Source organism: Dysidea avara, chromosome 9 (assembly GCF_963678975.1).
Source record: "Dysidea avara chromosome 9, odDysAvar1.4, whole genome shotgun sequence".
NCBI classification, from domain to species: domain Eukaryota; kingdom Metazoa; phylum Porifera; class Demospongiae; order Dictyoceratida; family Dysideidae; genus Dysidea; species Dysidea avara.
In genome coordinates, this window is record NC_089280.1 from 29,822,254 (window position 1) to 29,843,738 (window position 21,485).

General features: G+C 36.1%; 1 protein-coding gene across 1 annotated transcript in view; it reads right to left on the minus strand.

The window, feature by feature from the left end:
* The window catches only part of LOC136266357 (uncharacterized), a 30,383-nt gene extending 17,538 nt beyond the window's left edge, over nt 1–12,845 (minus strand). The window contains exons 1-9 of the mRNA XM_066061376.1: nt 12,517–12,845; nt 11,063–11,182; nt 7,778–7,843; nt 7,658–7,725; nt 7,392–7,479; nt 4,970–5,170; nt 4,178–4,300; nt 4,013–4,072; nt 2,863–2,930 (exon numbers count right to left, since the gene is read on the minus strand). Of these exons, the coding sequence (XP_065917448.1) occupies nt 2,863–2,930; nt 4,013–4,072; nt 4,178–4,300; nt 4,970–5,170; nt 7,392–7,479; nt 7,658–7,725; nt 7,778–7,843; nt 11,063–11,182; nt 12,517–12,771 (1,049 nt within the window). The 5' untranslated portion in view covers nt 12,772–12,845. The remainder of the gene's footprint in view (nt 1–2,862; nt 2,931–4,012; nt 4,073–4,177; nt 4,301–4,969; nt 5,171–7,391; nt 7,480–7,657; nt 7,726–7,777; nt 7,844–11,062; nt 11,183–12,516) is intronic.
* Between the last annotated feature and the right edge of the window lie 8,640 nt (nt 12,846–21,485).

Below are 21,485 nucleotides of genomic sequence, written 5' to 3' on the forward strand. Positions count from 1 at the left end.
TTTGACAGGAATTTTCCAACCTTTTGGTTGTGACTGATTGATTGCAGAGTCCTTCTCCTACGTTTGCAACACTGCGTAATGGGCTGAACATAGCTGAAAATGAAGCATAATGGCCACTTTGCTATTTCAATAGTTGATATTTGGGTGCACCATTCTTTCCATTCTAATGCAGTATGTGTGGGTTCACCAGTCATAATAATGTTACAAAAAGCAAACAAACACATATAAGAAAAATTAAGAATTTTAAATTTGATTAGGGATAGTGAGGTCGCCCACACCTGAAGATATAGCTACTAGTGGACATTTAATCTCTACTTAATTATTGTAGGTATAGACTGAAGTAGGGATTTAATGTCCACTAGTATATCTTCAGGTGTAGGTGACCTCCCTTGTTTCACTACTTTTTATTTCTATGATCCCTAATCGAACTAAAAATTCTTACTTTTCCCTTTAAAACTTGTTAACATTAAAATCATTACAGCCATTTGTGGCTGCAACCTTAATTTTTCCCCCAAGCTTTTTTGAAGGCTGCATTGCTTTTTTACAGCTTGGCTGTTTTTTTTACATAGATTTTACTTCTTCTTGAAGTTTATGTGGCCCCAAAGCCATTCATAGGCCAGCTTTAGGGTATGCTTGCACCCAAATTTCTACTCATCTACAGACAAAGTGAGGACAGAAGTTACAATTGTACTGTATTGTACAATTGAACTGTAAGCCAACAATGCGTCTTTATAACAAATTTCCTTCAGCAGGTTTCAGTGATAAGCACTGGATATGATATGGCATGAATTAAAACATAATAATATTATTATTTCAAGAAATACTTATAATTCCTCACCTCAATAATACATGTACAGTAATCCCTCTATTATCCAGCCATCAATTATCCAAACATTCTGTTGTCTGAATTGTGTAAATGACTATTCTATTAGAGTATTTTGATGAAGGTGTATGTTCTATTAGAGTATTTGAATGGAGTTCTGTATATAAATAAATGGGCTTCTATTATCCAAACTCTTCGATTATCTGAAGTCACCCAGGGCCCAATGAGTTCAGATAATGGAGGGAGTACTGTACTTCTAGTTTGAACCATTCAATAGAATAGTCTTTGTTTACCAGTTGTAAATAAATTCATTCATCTTGTGTTATGAGAAAACCGTCATGCCTACAACAATGATGGTTTTATTCTAACCTGAAAAACGGGTAAAAAAGTTTAATCACCCTCTGTAACAGGTTATTAATCAGTATTTGGGTATCATGTGATAGGCTGATTCCCAGTTCGCTACAATGTGCACAGTGTTTGATACGGGGAAGTTTTGATCAAAACTCACAGTATACTGGTTTGATTTACTTACAACTTAGTACTCAAGGAGACTGAAGGCTGCTCTATTGAATGGTCTAAATTAGAAGCCTGTGTGCTGCTGTGGTAAGAGAATATAAGTACTCGCTTCTGATAACTGATGACCAAAAGTCACCCATGCCATCACTATTATAAAATTTCACCACTTCTATACATGGTCCACTAATCAGTTATGTCAAAACAGCTACAACAATGCATATTTCACACTTTTCACAAGTGTAACAGGCCAACAAAGCATTTCTACCACACATTATAATCGGATAGAGACACTCTGATCAGTTTGCAGTCAATCACCCAAATTGAACACTTAAATAGTTATTCTAATACAAACCATTCCACAAATCACAAATATAGCCACTTTATTTTTTGTGCAAAATATTCATGATAATATTTTGTGTAAAAAATGTTATTGTAGACATTATCATACGTGACTGCTCTATTAGAGTATCTTGATCTTTTCATCATGGGTAGCAGCAGCAGTAAAACAGATTTAGCCATGTTCTTGATGCTTATTGTGTCATAGGTGAAAGCTAGCCAATAGCTACACTATTATCTAAAGGCATTAAGTCAAGGCGCCACCCCATTATGCTTTTAATTTCATCTATTATGCTATGCTGCAATGCTAAAAAATTTAACTTATTTTTCTCAAAATTATGCTCACACTTTTGCCTCAACCTCCGTGTTTAACTAATAATTTTATGCTTTTATGCAGCATATGGATTACAATAATGTTCAGCCTGAAAGCAATAATACTGTTTAAAGATCATTGAAAAATAATTCATTCCATAGCTCTAATGTTTATGTACCTGACCACTTTATTAGAATTACTCATCAGGCTACAGACCTATACTTTCCTTTTCAGTGTGTACTGTAGGAAAACAGTGGTATGACTACACAAGACTTTACAGATAGAATAGTTATGTTGATCTTTTTCCATGATGTGTATTTTTTTACTGACAACAGTCTACAGTATGGCAAAATCTACCCATAGTGCTAACATTATGCTTGATGCTTCAAAGCACCTATAATGCTCAAAATTATGCCAGCATAATAGGATGCACCAAAATAAGTCACACAGTTAATGCTCAGAAACTTTCTATAGCTAGTTGCTGATAATAAAAAATTGTGGTGAAGTTTTTCATATAAATGTTGTTAGTATGCGAAAATTGAATTACAGTGTAAGCTATTGCTTGTGAAAACTGAGTGTACTGTTTCAACCTGATTTTTTAAAGTCACCAAAAATAAATGGAGATATTTTAGGTAATTATAAATCTTGATTACAATTTATAATTACTGATGAAGTTAGGCAATATGATACAGTATATGGGTGGATGACAGGAAACAAGGAATCTGTAAATGTTGGCCTTATTGCACATTTTAACTACTCCTAATGTCATGTACATGTAGAGATGCTATATATAAAGATACAAATAAAATCATACAAGAAGTTGGTGTCAGACAAAGTCTTGTGTTTTGGTTTGTGTTAAATGTTATCAACTTACGCTGTATAATAGATTCTTGCTCCCTCATTAAAACAGCAACCATAAGACCTCACTGATTCAGTAAGGAACTGCATGGGGACACGATTACATAATATGAGTACAAGACACTCTTTGTGTATTAGACACTGACTTTAGGGAACACCCAGTTTGGCATGATTCAATATGGTCAGCTATATAGAGGTTACATATTTTCATAATTGCAGAACAATAATACTGAAGAGCATAATAAATTTAGTAGCACAGACATTTACAACATACGAAGAAATGGTTAGATACAGTAGATCGATGCACCAACCCAAGACACTGGTGCACTATAAATAGTGATTACAAGTTTTATAGGAAAGTCCACAGGGCCACAGTGCTCTGAAGGATTGCAGTACTATAGTATGTACGCGTTGAGCTGGGTTATATATCAAAAACATTAAATTTATAACTCATGGATGCAATTACACACAATCTTGAAATTTGGCTCATTTGACACAATTCTTATGGTCTTCAACATACATTTCCTATGGGAAGCCATAAAAGTGTGGTACAGTGGATCCTCCGAACCTCGGTTATTCGAACACCTCAATTATCCGAATGCCAAATGCGACTGTTCTATTAGAATATTTTGTCACCAGTGACAGGCAGTGTGCACTCTATTAGAGTAAATGACTGTTCTATTAAAGTAGTTGAACGAAGCTCTGTATATAAATCAATGGGCTTCAGTTATCCGGACAATTTCACTTATCTGAACACTTTTGGCTAACTATAAGAACAAAGCTGTTCGGATAACTGAGGATCCACTGTACCATTTTCCAAACTTGCAATGGAGCCAAACCACACATGTCTATTGTTGACACTTTTACTGTCACCGCTAATCATCTGGTTGGCTGAAATGTTAATTCTCTTGAGAAAATATCCTCTATTCATTTTTAGCTGTTTTCAGGATCCAGCTAAACTTGTACATACTATACAAGATGGATCAATGAGGTTCATCCATATAATATTATATCAGTCTATAGGAAGGAAACTTCTAAAAAACTTGATGAATCACCTACTAAGCAGAAAAGCTTGGAGCAACAACAATAACAACAACAACTAAACAATACACATAGTTTGAGTATGTACATAACTACCTTATAAACAATTGAATTTGTAAACTTACCTGCTTACAAGCATTAGAGCACATTCCAATACCAAGGTCAGTAAAGCACGGTTGAAGAGTCTGTGTATAAATAGAGTAATGTTATACTAATACATTAGAGGCTACACCTACAATATTGGCATGTATAACTACTGATAAAACTAGCTTTTTACACTTAGTACTTACAGGACTGGTTAGAGATAAAGCATCAAAAACACCAGGAAAACCTGCAGAACAACGTTGTCCATTCCGGTGATTGATCACGTTTCCAAATTGAGCAGTTAATTGCAAGAGTAAACTAATTGTATTCTAAAACATAAACAAACAATGTATCAATTTTACTGCAACTCAATGTACATGCTGAATGAGCAGAAATTTTGGCATGAAACTAAAATTGGAAATTTGCTGGACACTTACAAAATTGCCTAATTAAAATCTCACCATTAATGTTTCTAATATTTTAGCCAATTGAACAGGTATGAGATTAAGCAAGGAGCAAGGTGCTACATCTAGATGTACTGAACCTCAGCCTGTAGTTAATCAAACAATTCTGCGATTGTCTGTAATATCACAAGTAAGGTCCCACTCTTTTGCTGGAAGGAGGCAAAGATATACACGCAGCGGAGGTCATACTTGCACAGAGAATTTTCCCAATCACTTTATTTCCTTTTTCTGCACTTGGCTATATGAATTGAATAAATCTCTGTCCTCTGTTTCACACGAAGAGTCTCTCTACTACACAGGCCAAGAGGTAAACGTCTATATGTCCTATGCAAATGTATTAAGTAAATGCCAAATATTCTGTTCACCAAAATTCTGTTTATATGGTATACACACATTACTATACTCTAGGTAGACACCTTAAAGGTGTAATTTATGGTCATTACTGGCTACTTATATATTAATTAATCGCAATCATTGACTGTTTATTTTAACTCTAAAGTGTTTCTTGTATCTTCTCTCTATACAAATACTTACTTCAGAGTCGAAAAATTCACATGTTGTTACATAATTTTGAAGTCTTTCTGCACAACCAGGTGTTCGCAGTAAAGTAGTAATACTGTCATTAGATGAGTTGCCAGCTATCAGTTGTCTCCAGGTGGTTGTACACAGATCATCTGATGAGAACACTTGTCTGATAGCCATAGCACATTGATTAGGTGGTGGAGTAGGACCATCCTATTAAATTAACACCATGATTATAAACATTCTTACGTCATGTATTACATACAACATCGTGTGTTTTGAAGTGTAAATAATAGTTATAGTAGTACTTTAACAATAGGACAGTAGAAAAGGTTTGTTTTCATTATGTTTCAATCCTTCATGACAATTTTAACAGTATTGGTTAGGTACAACAAACTCTTTTAAAGCAATCCAAAATGTTTTGATATGTTTTTCAATTTATTTAAAATAACTGACTGCTGGCACAATCAACCAAGCACAACCCAACAAGGCTAACAATATGGACAAGACTGCTTACAGTCAAGGTTGCTTGCATGGGCTCAAAACATGCCTTTTCATGTACTACAGAAGATACACTGCCTACTTATTTTTCCTTAATCCTTACCCTAGATAATTCACACATAGAGGATATATCCACTGAGTGAAAACCTGTCTAGTTTGCATTTTCCTAAACTTCATTTAATTACATTTTTGTTGTCTAAAAGGAAATCAAATGAATTTTCTACCTCATCTGTTAAGCAAATAGCGATAAAGAGCCAGAACAGCAAAATGAATGACTTTGTACAGTACTGATAATAAACTAGACACTTACTGAATTGACCAATAAGTCACAAGGTTAATATTGCTAACAAAGTCTATGGAGTCAGGACTTGTCTCATTGTATGAACAAGATAATTTATTGCTTTTGTCTGGTATATATATCCATCCATGCTTACAAGCAAGAAAGCTAGAGATGATTGTCATAAAGTTATATTTTACAGCAATGTAAGTTGTGTAACCAAACACATGTATGTGATTAACGTTTACTTAATGGTGGCACAGAAATGAAATTTAATATTCTTACTCTCCAGTGATATGTGGATATAAGTTGTATTAATTTTAGTCTTGTTTGTTGTTGATTAATACTATTTTTGTAGCACACATTTTATACCAAATACGTTTTATTGCAAAACTAGAAATAAATAAACTAGCCGGGTTTTGCCATTCAGTGAGTCTCATATTGTTGTACAAATAAAATGGGTACTATCAGTAGTTTTTTGCACTCATACGCATTATATGCCTCACCATGCATGCAGTTGAAGTCAGTGGTAAACAAGCTTCATATAGCTACTGTTCTCAGTACACAATATTGGTTAACAGGCAAAGCATCACAGGAAATGAGACAAGCAGAGAAGCAAATTTAGTCTCACAATTTGTAGCCTAGTAAGTATGTCGAGTGTCATTACTACTTTTGATGTGGTATGTATGGATTTAGTAGGAATAAATCAAGTTACAAAAACATTTGGCTAACTAGTGTATGTTGTCAACCAAGTAGGGACCATTAGAATATAAAGATGCTGTAACAAGGTAAGGGGTTTGACATGCAAAACTTAATCCCCATTCTTTAGGAAATAGAGAATTTCTCAGACCAGGATAAGCTTTAGAACAGACTAGGATGCACGAATGGAATTACATATTAATATTTTGATGTAGACCAAGAGTACACCATCCAGTGTGTGCTATACACTAATCCATTGATAAGATTGTATTTGTCACGAGGACTCTGGCCCAGCTAGATGTTTATGAGAATTATTGTACAGTGTGAGAAGTACGCAAGGATGCCTTTGTCTGAGAGGTCTGGGGTATTCCTTCGTAGAAAATTAAAGCTTCCTGCAATCATTTCTGAGCCTATATTAAACAACTGACTGTTCTATTAGAGTGATATAACAATGACATTATATGTAATTACCTCAATATGTTCTAACTCTTGTTTTTAGAGACTTCTCAGATTATGATATGCTCTGCCAATAATTGATCTTATACCCTCTCCTTCAACACAAAAGCTAAAGAACAATTTACGGGATCATTTTTAAACTAATACACTTTCCATTTTTATGTCCCTGTTGTAACTGTGCTAAGCTCGCCTACCCTTGTAATTATTATTCATTGTAATTAAACTATGTATGTAGTTAAGTAGTATTTTTAGGCTTTTGCTGTTAACTGCTATTTGTCTGTCGGATCACTTTTCCAATTATATTGTCTTTATTTTGTACCCCACCATCCTTGTAATTCTGCATAAAGCAATGAAAATGAGAGTAAAGTTGATAAAGGGAATGATGGTGCTTCCATTGCTTCCCCCACTAGATTGCTACACTATTAATAGCTACCATGTTAAATACCTCACGGTTATTAAAGTATTAATATAAACATGCAAACACGTAATACATTCACATACCATACAAAATGTTGGTACTGGCAAATCACAAAATGTGAAGTAATCTCTTACACTGACACCATAATGGACTGGTGAAAACTCATCAGGTCTAGGTAGATAAGGAAAAGTGGAAATAATACCATGTCTATGATTAAAGTGTTAGAGATAGAGAACGATGAGGTTAAATATACAGCACTCAATTCGTAGGCCCCCTATAAAGCATATTCACAATCAAATGAACTATAGATGAATATATACTGTACATTTGAACAGCTATTACAACTTACTCTTGCGCCAGCAACCTAATTAATTCAGCATAACAACATCCCCATTGATTGACAAATCGTGTCACGTTCTACATAGTATAATCATATAGATAAAAGGAGATGGTTAGAGTACTTACATACCTGCTTACATCCTTCAGAACACATTCCAGTATAGAACTGTCTTAGACAGACACCAACATCACCAATCTGCAACAAAGTAATAACATGCACTGATAACACAATAACCCATTTCTCTGTTCACCATGACAACAATGTTTAGGTAGGTATGACCAGTCCATGCTTGTATGTTATGTTACTGTGTTTAATCAATGAGTGCATTTTGAAATAAAATATATACTAGTTAAAGCACCGCTGCGAGTGCAATATATAAAAGATAGCATGAGGACGTGGGCGAGAAACTAATATGGCAACACCACTGGAACAAACAGTTTTGTTTATAATCTTTCTAACATCCAAGAAAGTGCTTTCAATTCTACTCATTAAATGTACATAACATGTATTCGTTATATATTGTTGATATACCTACACAGCTGCACTTCACTTTGTTTTATTGAAAGGTAAATAAACACATAATTTTAAAAGAACATGTCTACAACATGTTTATAGGACTTACTAATAGTCAACCACACATCATTTAAAGTGCAATCTTATATGTGCATACAATAAATTTAGCCATGGAAACAACTGTATATTTCCATTACTCAGCATGCTCACATGTTACACTGTATAGTGTCAGAAGGCTGTAATTGGTAGTCAAGCAAACATCAAATGGTAAGCTAACAGTAGTAACATAATGTTTAATTAGAAGACAAGTCACAAATAGAGGCCAAACTCATGTTTACTGTACATGTGGAGAGTATGCAATATGAAGCCCTTAATGTTTACTTAGCTAAAATATTGCATCTGTTTTCAAATCTTCAGTTCTGATCATATCAATGTATTCTTCAACGTACTGGCAGATTAGTGTTAGGGCTGAATTTAATATCATGGTAAAAAATATCACAATACATGCACTTTATCAAATTGAAAGTTATTGATCATAGGTACGAAACTATGTCCTGTACTATCCAATAACTGACTGTATTATATTTGAGTGTTTGGACTGCTCTATTACAGAGAATATTGATTTTTTCAATTCAAGCATTGGTATGCAACCTCATTTCCTAATAGCATCATGTGATGTGATCGACACTATACTAGTACAATACAATCAGAGGCAGTGGAGCAGGCGGGACAACTTTGAAAAGGAGTTTACACAGTGGAACAACAGTTATGGAGGTTATTCAAAGGGGCCTGGGGGCTCACTCCCAAGGAATTTTCATATGCTGAGAGAGTATTTCAAATGATTTCACCTATGCTTTTCTCCTTAATTAGCTGCTTACAGCTTTTTTTTTAAAAAGTGGCTGCTCTATTAGAGTATCCCAATCTTTTATAGTAAGCATTGTCCAATGAAAGTAGTAAAGTGGTACCATGGCCCCTCCATCCATTTCCACTGCCTTTGTTCTAGGGCAAGCTGTTGGTTTAATTTAGTAATTGGCAAAAGATACAAAATTTCATGATAAATATTTTTCATTTAAAACGTTTTTGTAGATTTGCACAAAAAGTTTTTAAAAAATTATGTGGCAATTGTTTTTACCATGGTACGATGAGATACTCTAAATAGAGCAGTAATACACATAGAATAATTTTTCCTTTGTTGAAAGCTAGCCAATAGCTACAGCATAACAGCTAAGGCAGTAAGCCACACAGTTACACTTTTAGTTGTGCAAAAAAGTTTGTGCAAGAATTTTTTGTATCACTTAGACATACACAAAAATGTTTTATAATTGAAAAAGAGTAGTATATTAAATCATCTTTTCTGGACAACACATGCATTGTTTCATTAATATCTGAGTTTTTCTATAATATACCAGTTACTTCCCACCCCTATTTGTTGTACTTTGAGACATAAAATTAAAGTCAGTCATTTTAAATCAATCATGACTTTGTAAAACAGATACACAGATATAAAAACTTGACATAATGATCACAATTATAAGGTATCCATGAAAAAATAATTGTATTAATGATTGTGCAACATTTACAAAATACATATATGAGATTTCAAGGGCTTTTAGTATTCAAGTGTTAACAATCAAGTATACTCATGAGACATGAGAACTAGTTAGTGGTAGCTGTATCTATGTGACAAGCCACGACTTTTCTGAATAACAGTATCACACACACACACACACACACACACACGTACACACACACACACACACACACACACGCACACACACACACACACACACACACACGCACACACACACACACACACACACACACACACACCAGTGGCGGATCTAGAAATTTTCAGAGGGGGTCCAGGTTTAGGCAACAGAGGCAGATCAAGAATATTCTTACGTGGGCATTAAAGTCACTCAACAAGTGTGTAAAGCACATTCAGCATGTGAAGTATGCTCTAACTGGGAACTGGGGCCATGCCCCCCACAGAAAATTTGTGAAAATTTAACCTTCTAAGATTGAATTTGGTAACACTTTTGATAGAATTAAACACTATAATTCTGAATTACTGCATGGTGTTATTTAATATCCATATCTAGCAGTGGCAATGTGGCAATTCTAAAAGCTGACATGCAGAGGGCAAAGCAAACCAACTGAATGTGTTTCACAGGAAAATTTTAGGCCTTAGCTATTTAGTGCTACTTTGGCTGAAAGTTGTTGAATAAACATTGTAAGAAAGCTCATTATTCAATACCAGTCTCTATAAATGGGAGTTATGAATACATATAATATCTATGCTTTTAAAAAAGGGTGGTTCCTGGAAATTGTAGCTTCAGTCTAGCTTCACTCTCCAGTGATGTTTAATCACTTTTAGAAAATGCAAGTAAAGCCTTTAGAAGTAGTACTAATTAGTCATAATATCTGAAACATTAAAACAATAATTATTATTTTTAAAGGCGCTTACTGGGTATGAAGAGGCCACATGACAGGGGCGGTGCCAGAATGGCATCAAAGGTTAATTAGGTTGTTAACTACAGGTATACATAATTTACACTTGGTGCTAGTCGACAAAATAGGTAGCATCTATGTCCGCTTCGTAAACCGATTTCGGGCATGTACCTTATTGTCAGAGGGGGTTTCAGCTTAAACCAATGCAAACTCCCTGTATCTGCCATTGCACACTGTACCCATAAATGTTCCTGATAAGCAAAAATTCCACAAATCAAACTTCACAGCCTTCATGGTGTCTTTCTTGATGACAAAAACATCATGTGAGCTGGATTATGTTATCTTCATGAGTACTCAAGCAACAGTTTACTAACAACTATCTGAATAGTTGCAAACCCCATAACAAAGTGTTGATTAACTATACATAATTATATGGTATGCAAGGCTTACTAGGTAGGTCAAGATGAATCCAAGTAAACCTCCTTCATTGTCAATTGATACATTCAGACAGGATCCAGCCATTTCATGTGGAATACATCCAAATGCAATAGATGCAACAGCATCATCCACCTGATAATACAATTATGATTTACATATAATATATGTACATGTACTGAACAAAAGTTAGCAACTTCTTTACTTCTCAACATCAGTATTGTGAATACATGTACAAATTGAATACATGTACAAATGAACCTATTATGTGCTAAGTATGCTTCTCAATTTAAAAGCATTTTCATACTCATGCACAAGTATTTTTAATAAACACTTTTTGCTGCTTAATTTTCAACAGTACATGGACAAAGCTTAATGATGTGCTGTCTATTAATTAGTCACACATTAATGCAGCATCAATAAAATGGACACACCTGTCATTGTTTTTGTTGTGAACAGTAATTCAAATTGGTAAATTTATTGCAACTTTTTGTTTGTAGATAATTGAGATTATGCTAGCATTACTATAATTGTTTGATGATTGATTTTATTCACTGAGTGTATTTATATATGCATAAAGTGATGCAAGCATAATATCCTCAGGGCTATATGTTAGGAACGGATGTTCAAAGCTTCAGGATATAGCACAAAAGGAATTAAGTCAGTTATATATGAATAGGATAAAGTCTTTAACAGATCCAAATCAGCTTGCAACTGCAACATGCAATACTAACAGATTGCTAGTTGTATCTGTCCATTATGTTATTCACCACAATACCATGCACACACACACATGCATAACTATTTACAATAACTGTTATTCTAGTTGTGTATATGAGTATGTGTATGTTGAATCCCTGCTATTCAAGGCCTGCATGTCATTACCACTCACAGACAATATCTGAATAAGTTTTTTTCCTTTCAGCACCACAAAGAGGGCACAAACTACATGATTCCTAGAGATGATGTGCATGGGTTTTCTTGTGCATAAAATTAGTGGAGATACACAACCAGACGTTTGTGTTGTTTTGTCACTCTCTAACCGGCATGTAGCTATCAATTTACAGATACCACACTGCAGCCATTGAAAACAAGGTTGCACAATATCCTGTATCACACAGCTAATATCCATCCACTACGTACTCTATGAATACCAACACATTGGTGAGACAATAGTCTCTTCCCTTCCTCCTCCACCATGCATTCTCCAGTTTCAGTAGGTGCTGCGCATCCTGAATCTGTATCACTTGAAACCTTGAACTAAATTAGATGCTTGTTTAGGTTCATTGTAATTTTGAATTTCATATAACTAATTTAATTTGCTTAAACCATCCATCTTTACAGACCAGCGGCGTAAAATCTACACACAACATACATACAACAGCAACAACATCAGTCTAGCTGCAAAACCAAATAACAAGTACGTGGTGAGCCGCCGTATACAACAGTCGCTATACTGCATGGCTTACGTCTTCTATTCCAGCGCAGCTGTTTTGAAACTCCAGTATTTCTGACCTACAAGTACCCTCCTTGCACACTTGATCGAAGAAACTTTGATCGGTATCAGCACCAAGACCGACTCCAAACAGAAATCCCAGATATGCTCTATGGCAGTCGGCGTCATTCATTAAAGTAGTATTTGCTGCCCTGCATTGCACGGATGGCTGCTGCCCGCCACAAATGCAAACAGAGGTGAGCAAAACAAGAATAACAGCGAATATCATTCTCAGTAGCTACGTAGCTAACTCTACTCTAGCTGTAAGAATAAAGTATGAGAGCTAGCCTAAATATAGCTATAGCAACTAGCTAACAGGAAGTATGTTGAAATGATTCAGCAATTGTGAATCGAACTTGACATTCTCACAACAAAAACGTGACACGCATCCAATGAACGAAGCCCGGAATGAAGTCACTCCTACTCCACATGACACAATGAATACCGATCATGCCTAAGTTTTCACATGTCGTATTAAGTATCCTATCATGTTAGGAAGAGTCAACTGACCAACTGTAGCTAGCTACATGTTTTTGCATACAGGATGAGCAACAAGGTGCCCATAACACATGGTCGCTATAGCTAGCTACAATATCATGCATGTGTCTCCTTTTGACACCTTTCCATCACCACTAATCGTATGGTTGGCTGAAATGTTACTTCTTTTTGAGACTGAAAAAAATCCATTTTTCTTTCATCTGTTTTCTCAGGGCTCAATTACATATATTGTAGTTAGCTAGCTACCATCATACATACATTTCCTATGACAAACCACCATAAAAGTATGCTGTTGCATCTCTTTTTGTAGCTCATGTCAGTAATGAAGCCAAATTGCAATTTGGGTCCATTAACTACAAGCTCAAAAAGAGAAGCAACAGTGTACTAGGAAATGTATGGTGAAAATTTTGATTGGCAATAAATAGGATGACACTAATAAAATATTACGTCAGAGATTTGGAAGAATACATTTTGAATTATTCATAGCAGATCAAGCTAAAGCCTCCTGCACATGGTAGATACTAGCCCTTCCCCGAACTAGAAGTGCCAGCACTAAAACATACGTAGCACCTCCTAAATTTATGGTGGTATATAGATGATTCTGGGAGCTATATATGTCAGTGTAATTGTGTATATAATAGTTGAAGGTGACTTATGACACCGAGGCCCATGGCATGCACTTCAGTGATAGCTGCCTAATACCTATTGTGTGTAGCAGAAGATGAAACAGAACCCAGATCATCAATATAGTGGATTCATTCACTCTAGAACTATATAGTATGTACGTGTTGAGTTGAGCCTTCAAAAACATTTGGGTAGAATTACACAAGTCCTTGAAAGTTGACTCATTTGTTAGTACTGACTCACGCAATACTTTCACCTGGATCCCGCCACTTACGTGAGACATGTACAGCTGGAATTGGCTTCCCAGTTACAACTGGGGAATTGGAAACAGTGGAAATTGAAAACTGAAATTGAAATTGAAACTCCATAAAATGCCACTAATAGTAGCTATACCTCTTCCTTGACCTCTTCAATTTACAAAGTCCACTTCTAAAGAACTATAGCAAGATCACTTCATTACAGTGGACATACAGGTGAACTGAGTATGTCCAAAAATAGCTTTAGTCCCTCAATTACATAATGAACTAGTACACCATAATAGCTTTTTGGAACTGTCTTATTCATAAGGTTAACTGCCCAAAGATAAGAAAAGTAATTTGGCCATGCAAGACTATGTAGCTAATATCATTTAAGGTAGCTATCTAGCTAACATTGTTAATAAGGCCACTTCATTATATAGGCCCCAAAATGCTCTAATATGGGTGGGTACATCAACTTATGATCCCATTCATAATAATTTAGTCTTGTAGGTGTCTCAATTAATCAGGTTATACTGTTCCCAATAAAGCAAGTCTCAATAGATGTTGACCTCGTACGCAGTCATGAAATATACCACAGCTTTTTTGGTACCTTTTCCAAATGTCACTATAACAAATATGTACAGTAGTCTCTGTACTTTTACAGTTGTATGTATCATTTTTGGGGCTCTATCAGCCTTTGCTTCATGTCTTAATACATAAATAAAGTGGTTGTAATAATGAGAATATCCTTACCTGAGAAGTATATACTTGAGGTGGTCATGATGTATATTTGGAACCTAATTGATGTGTTCACTATAGAGGTGGTCTTTGCAAAGAGGTTGCCATACTAGTTAGTATATAGCTATTTAAGCCTATTTTACACTACACAAGCTTTGACCAAATTCAGTTTTTTTTGAATTTCCACTGTTTCCAGTTGACTAGGTCTCTGTTTAAACTACATATCATCTTGGTAAACCTATGCTCAAAGATATAACAACAACAACAACAGCAAGTTGGCATAAGGAATAAAGGCTATGCTGACTATTCTGAAGAAAGAGCAAAAAAAACAAAAAAACAATACCACTATCACTACAAAATATTGAATGACTATATATGCCACAGATATATCCACATTAACCATGCATGCACGCATTGAGTCTTATTTTCCCTTACAAATTAATGTTGTTGATTGTATTCTAATTCCTTATAAGAACAGTGACTCTGCTTGACTTTAAAAAGTAACCTTTTTGGTACAGTGCAAATAAAAAATATTTTATTTCTTTCCAGCTTAAAGCCTTTTCAAGCTGCAATTTCTGTGTTTGTCTCCAGTATCTAGCAGGTAAAACTGACATCAAAATTTGCACCACACAGCTTTTGTCTGCATCCTGCACTTCTGAGACAGGGGAGTCCCCTCAGCTATAGTCACCTGAGCCTCCACCAAAACAGTCACATAAAAGGGGTCAAGTTTTACATAAGTACCACCAGATTGACAGACACAATGCACACTATAGATAACATAGTTAGATTACATGCTTGTGACCACCCTTTGCAGTTTTATTGCACATGGGTATACAGGAGTTTTGCTGGTTGGTTTTCAGCTCTGAGAAAATCATAATCATGTGATGTAAAACACTATTTCTTATAGTCAGTTCTTGTTAGTTTACATTAGTCATGCAAGTCATGGCAACACAGCAAAAAAAGATTAGTAGCAAATAATTTCACTATATCAAGACACACGGTAGTGTGTCGTGCGGCCCAAGAAGCCGGCGCGCAACCCCGTGAGTATATTGACAGGAAGAAAGAAAACGCAATTTTCGCACCTCCGTAGCTCTGTGCTGCCTTGATGAAACAAGACAAATTTTGCTGTGTACATTCCCTCCAACTTCAGTACTCCACATTCCAAATTTGAGCAAAATCGCTTCAGGCATTCCTGAGATATGCGACTTCAAAAATTGGCTTAGTTTCTTCGTTTTTTTCTTCTTCTTCTTCTTCATCTTCTTCTTCTTCTTCTTCTTATTTTTCTTCCTCTTTTCGCACACTTACAAAAACTGCTATAAAACGCGAACGCGTTATCCGATTGCCTTGAAATTTGGCACACAGAAGGGGGGTATAAAGGCGCATCTCTGTACCAACTTTGGCTGGAATACCATAAACAGGCAAAGAGTTATGAGCGATTATGCACGAAAAATAACACCAATATGTTGTCACGCCTACAGGGTAAACCGCGTATGGGAAGAAGCTGAAAATCGGTGGGTGAATAGGTTAACTATTGAACCTCAAACCTTTTGTGGTTTGAAAGAAATCGAGCTAAAAACCAGGAAGATACAGCAAAAAAATCAACAGTGAGTAACAATTACGCAATCGAGATTAGCAAATTTATTTTATTATTATTATTATTATTATTATGCTTGCCACGCCTACCAGATAAACCACTTGGGGTAATGCTTTGAAAATCGCTGTACAGATGGAGTTATCATCTTAGAAAGGCTCTTCAATGGTGTAGAAAAATCAGACTTAAAGCCACGGAGTTATAACACGAAATCCAACTTGGTGTAGCAAGTGCGAGATCGAGATACTCTAATAGAGCAGTCATCCTAATAGAGCAGTCACCCTGAACAGAATTCAAGAGATCAGTTAGAAATAAGTAACCTGTGTAGAGATCAGCTACAAACAAATCACCCTGTAGAGAGTTCAGCTACAAACAATTCACCCTGTTCAGACATCAGTTAGAAGAAGTTTTCTTGTAGAGACTTCAGTTACAAACAAATCACCCTGTTGAAAGATCAGCTAGAAGATGTCACCTTATAGATAGTTCAGTTACAAAGAAACCACTATGTAGAGAATTCAGCTACAAACTAGTGACCCTGTAGATACATCAGCTAGAAGAAGTTACCTTGTAGAGAGTTCAGCTACAAAGAAACCATTCTGTAAAGAGCTCAGCTGCAAACAAATCACCTATGCAGAATTCAGCTACAAACAAATCACCCTGTACAGAGCTCAGTTAAAAGAGGTTTCCTTGTAGAGAGTTCAGCTACAGACAAATCACCCTGTAGAGAGATCAGTTAGAAGAAGTTACCTTGTAGATCGTTCAGCTACAAACAATTCACCCTGTAAAGAGATCAGCTAGAAGAAGTTACCTTTTAGAGAGTTCAGCTACAAAGAAACCATCATGTAGAGAATTCAGCAGCAAACAAATCATGTATAGAGAGTTCAGCTACAAACAAATCTCCCTGTAGAGAGATCAGCTAGAAGAAGTTTCCTTGTAGAGAGTTCTGCTACAAACAAATCACCCTGTAGAAAGATCAGCTAGAAGAAATCACCTTGTAGAGAGTTCAGTTACAAAGAAATCATCATGTAGAGAGTTCAGCTACAAACTAGTGACCCTGTAGATACATCAGCTAGAAGAAGTTACCTTGTAGAGAGTTCAGCTACAAAGAAACCATTCTGTAAAGAGCTCAGCTGCAAACAAATCACCTATACAGAATTCAACTACAAACAAATCACCCTGTAGAGAGATCAGCTAGAAGAAGTTACCTTGTAGATAGTTCAGCTACAAACAAATCATCCTGTAGAGAGATCAGCTAGAAGAAGTTACCTTGTAGATAGTTCAGCTACAAACAATTCACCCTGTACAGAGCTCAGTTAAAAGAGGTTTCCTTGTAGAGAGTTCAGCTACAGACAAATCACCCTGTAGAGAGATCAGTTAGAAGAAGTTACCTTGTAGATCGTTCAGCTACAAACAATTCACCCTGTAAAGAGATCAGCTAGAAGAAGTTACCTTGTAGAGAGTTCAGCTACAAAGAAACCATCATGTAGAGAATTCAGCAGCAAACAAATCATGTATAGAGAGTTCAGCTACAAACAAATCTCCTTGTAGAGAGATCAGCTAGAAGAAGTTTCCTTGTAGAGAGTTCTGCTACAAACAAATCACCCTGTAGAAAGATCAGCTAGAAGAAATCACCTTGTAGAAAGTTCAGCTTCAAAGAAGCAATCATGTGAGAGTTCAAGTACAAACAAATTGTCCTGTAGAGAGATCAGCTAGAAGAAGTTACCTTGTAGAGAATTCAGCTACAAAGAAACCATCATGTAGATAGTTCAGGTACAAACAAATCACCCTGTAGAAAGATCAGCTATAGAAGAAATCACCTTGTAGAGAGTTCAGCTACAAAGAAACTATCATGTAGAGAGTTCAACTACAAACAAATCACCCTGTAGAAAGATCAGCTATAGAAGAAATCACCTTGTAGAGAGTTCAGCTACAAAGAAACCATCATGTAGAGAGTTCAGCTACAAACAAATCGGCCTGTAGAGAGATCAGCTAGAAGAAATTACCTTGTAGAGAGTTCAGCTACAAAGAAACCATCATGTAGAGAGTTCAGCTACAAACAAATCACCTGTAGAGAGTTAAGCTACAAACAAATCTCCCTGTAGAGAGATCAGCTAGAAGAAGTCACCTTGCAGGGAGTTCAGTTACAAAGAATTAAACCATGTAGAGAGTTCAGCTGCAAACAAATCACCTGTAGAGAGTTCAGCTAGAAACAAGTCACCCTGTAGAGAGATCAGCTAGAAACAAGTCACCTTGTAGAGAGTTCAGCTAGAAGAAGTCACATTGTAGAGCTACAAAAAAACTACCATGTAAAGTTCAGCTGCAAACAAATCACCCTGTAGAGAACTCAGCTACAAACAAATCGCCCTGTAGAAAGATTAGCTAGAAGAAGTTACCTTATAGGGAGTTCAGCTATGAACAGATCACCCTGTAGAGAGTTCAGCTACAAACAAATCACCCTGTAGAGAATTCAGCTACAAACAAATCACCCTGTAGAGAGTTCAGTTACAAAGAAACCACCATGTAGAGAGTTCAGCTGCAAAAAAATCAATCACTCTGTTGAGAGTTCAGCTAGAAGAAGTCACCTTGTAGAGAGTTAAGCTGCAAATAAATCACCCTGTAGAGAATTCAGCTACAAACAAATCACCCTGTAGAAAGATCAGCTAGAAGAAGTTACCTTGTAGAGAGTTCAGCTACAACGAAACCACCATGTAGAGAGTTCAGCTACAAACAAATCACCTGTAGAGAGTTCAGCTAGAAACAAGTCACCCTGTAGAGAGATCAGCTAGAAACAAGTCACCTTGTAGAGAGTTCAGCTAGAAGAAGTCACGTTGTAGAGAGTTCAGCTACAAAGAAACCACCATTTAGAGAGTTCAGCTGCAAACAAATTACCCAGTAGAAAGTTCAGGTATGAACAGATCACCCTGTTGAGAGTTCAGTTAGAAACAAGGAATCCTGTAGAGAGATCACCTAGAAGTATCGCCTTGTAGAGAGTTCAGCTACAAACAAATCACCTGTAGAGAGTTCAGCTACAAACAAATCACCCTGTAGAGAGATCAGCTAGAAGAAGTCACCTTGTAGAGAGTTCAGCTATAAAGAAACCACCATGTAGAGAATTCAGCTGCAAACAAACACCCTGTAGAGAACTCAGCTACAAACAAATCGCCCTGTAGAAAGATCACGCTAGAAGAAGTTACCTTGTAGGGATTTCAGCTACAAACAAATCACCCTGTAGAGAGTTCAGCTACAAAGAAACCATTCTGTAAAGAGCTCAGCTGCAAACAAATCACTTGTACAGAATTCAGCTACAAACAAATCACCCTGTAGAGAGATCAGCTAGAAGAAATTACCTTGTAGATAGTTCAGCTACAAACAAATCACCCTGTAGAAAGATCAGTTAGAAGAAGTTACCTTGGAGAAAGTTCAGCTACAAAGAAACCATTTTGTAAGGAACTCAGCTGCAAACAAATCACCTGTACAGAATTCAACTACGAACAAATCACCCTGTAGAGAGATCAGCTATAAGAAGTTACCTTGTAGATAGTTCAGCTACAAACAAATCTCCCTGTAGAGAGATCAGCTAGAAGAAATTACGTTGTAGAGAGTTCAGCTACAAAGAAACCACCATGTAGAGAGTTCAGCTGCAAAGAAATCACCCTGTAGAAAATTCTGCCAGAAACAAATTGCCCTGTAGAAAGATCAGTTAGAAGAAGTTACCTTTTAGAGAGTTCAGCTACAAAGAAACCATTCTGTAAAGAGCTCAGCTGCAAGCAAATCACCTATACAGAATCCAGCTACAAACACATCACCCTGTAGAGAGATCAGCTAGAAGAAGTTACCTTGTAGATCATTCAGCTACAAACAATTCACCCTGTAGAGAGAGCAATTAGAAGAAGTCACCTTGTAGAGTGTTCAGTTACAAAGAAACCACCATGGAGATTTCTGTAATCAGTATAATATTATGTGACCGGATTTGCGAAAAGGGGTCTTCCACACACATCCAATTCCGTAACCGTTGGAGACCATAACTCAGTGTTCAAGTACCATATTAACTTGACAATTTCACCACGTATTCAGCTATAGTGGTGCTCACCACTGTCCAAAATTCAAGGCAATAGCTCTTTCCAATCTGAAGTTATCAATTGTCAAAGTTGGCAAATTGGATGTGTGTGGAAGGCCCCTTTTCGCAAATCCGGTCACATATGTATTATACAGTATATATAATTTGTACATTTACTGATAAAATATTTAAAGTACATCTACTTCATCTTTTCTTCTTCCTGCAGTAAAGAAAAAAACATAGGTTGAAAAAGTCCCAAAGCTGGCCATAGGCCGGCTTAGGGGTATACAAATGCAAAAAGAAATGAAATCTAATCCAAAACAGCTAAGCTGTAAAAAAAGTGTGCGGCCCTCAGAAAGGCTATGGTGAAAAAAGATGTGAAATCCAAGGTGGCGGCCAAGAAATGGCTGTGATGGTAGGTTAATGGTAAAAATTTTAATAATGACAATTCAGGTAAATTTTGTGAAGCGGCACAAAAATTCACCTGAATTGTCGTTATTAAAATTTTTACCATTAACCTACCATCACAACCATTTCTTGGCCGCCACCTTGGATTTCACATCTTTTTTCACCATAGCCTTTCTGAGGGCCGCACACTTTTTTTACAGCTTGGCTGTTTTGGATTAGATACTAATTTCTGCCACAATTAATACTCACTATTATTATTATATAAGTTAGTGACTGTCACTAATTTTGTGTAGGAACATCATACAGATAGTCAGTAGCTGTTGTGGCAAAAATTAGTTAGCTATAGTATGTTCACGTTGAGCTGAACCCTGAAAAACAGCTAAAAATTAAAAGTGGATTTTTTCTCAACCGAGTTAACATTTCTGCCAACCAGATGATTATTGGTAACAGTAAAGGTGTCAACAACAGACATGTACGGTTTGGCTCCATTACAAGTTCGGGAAAGGGCTCTAATGGACACTGTACTTATATGGCTTCTCCATAGGAAATGTATTGTGAAAATTTTGATTGGCCATAAATATTATGTTAAACATTTGAACAACAAGATTTTGAAATATTTTTAGCGGATCAAGCAGTACTACAAATGAGCCAAATTTCAAGATTGTGTGTAATTGAATCCATGAGTTATTAAATGTTTTTGAGGATTCAGCTCAACGTGAACATACTATAGTGACTATAAGCTAAGGCCTTCAATACGTTGTTTTTACTATGTATTTATTGCAAAAAAA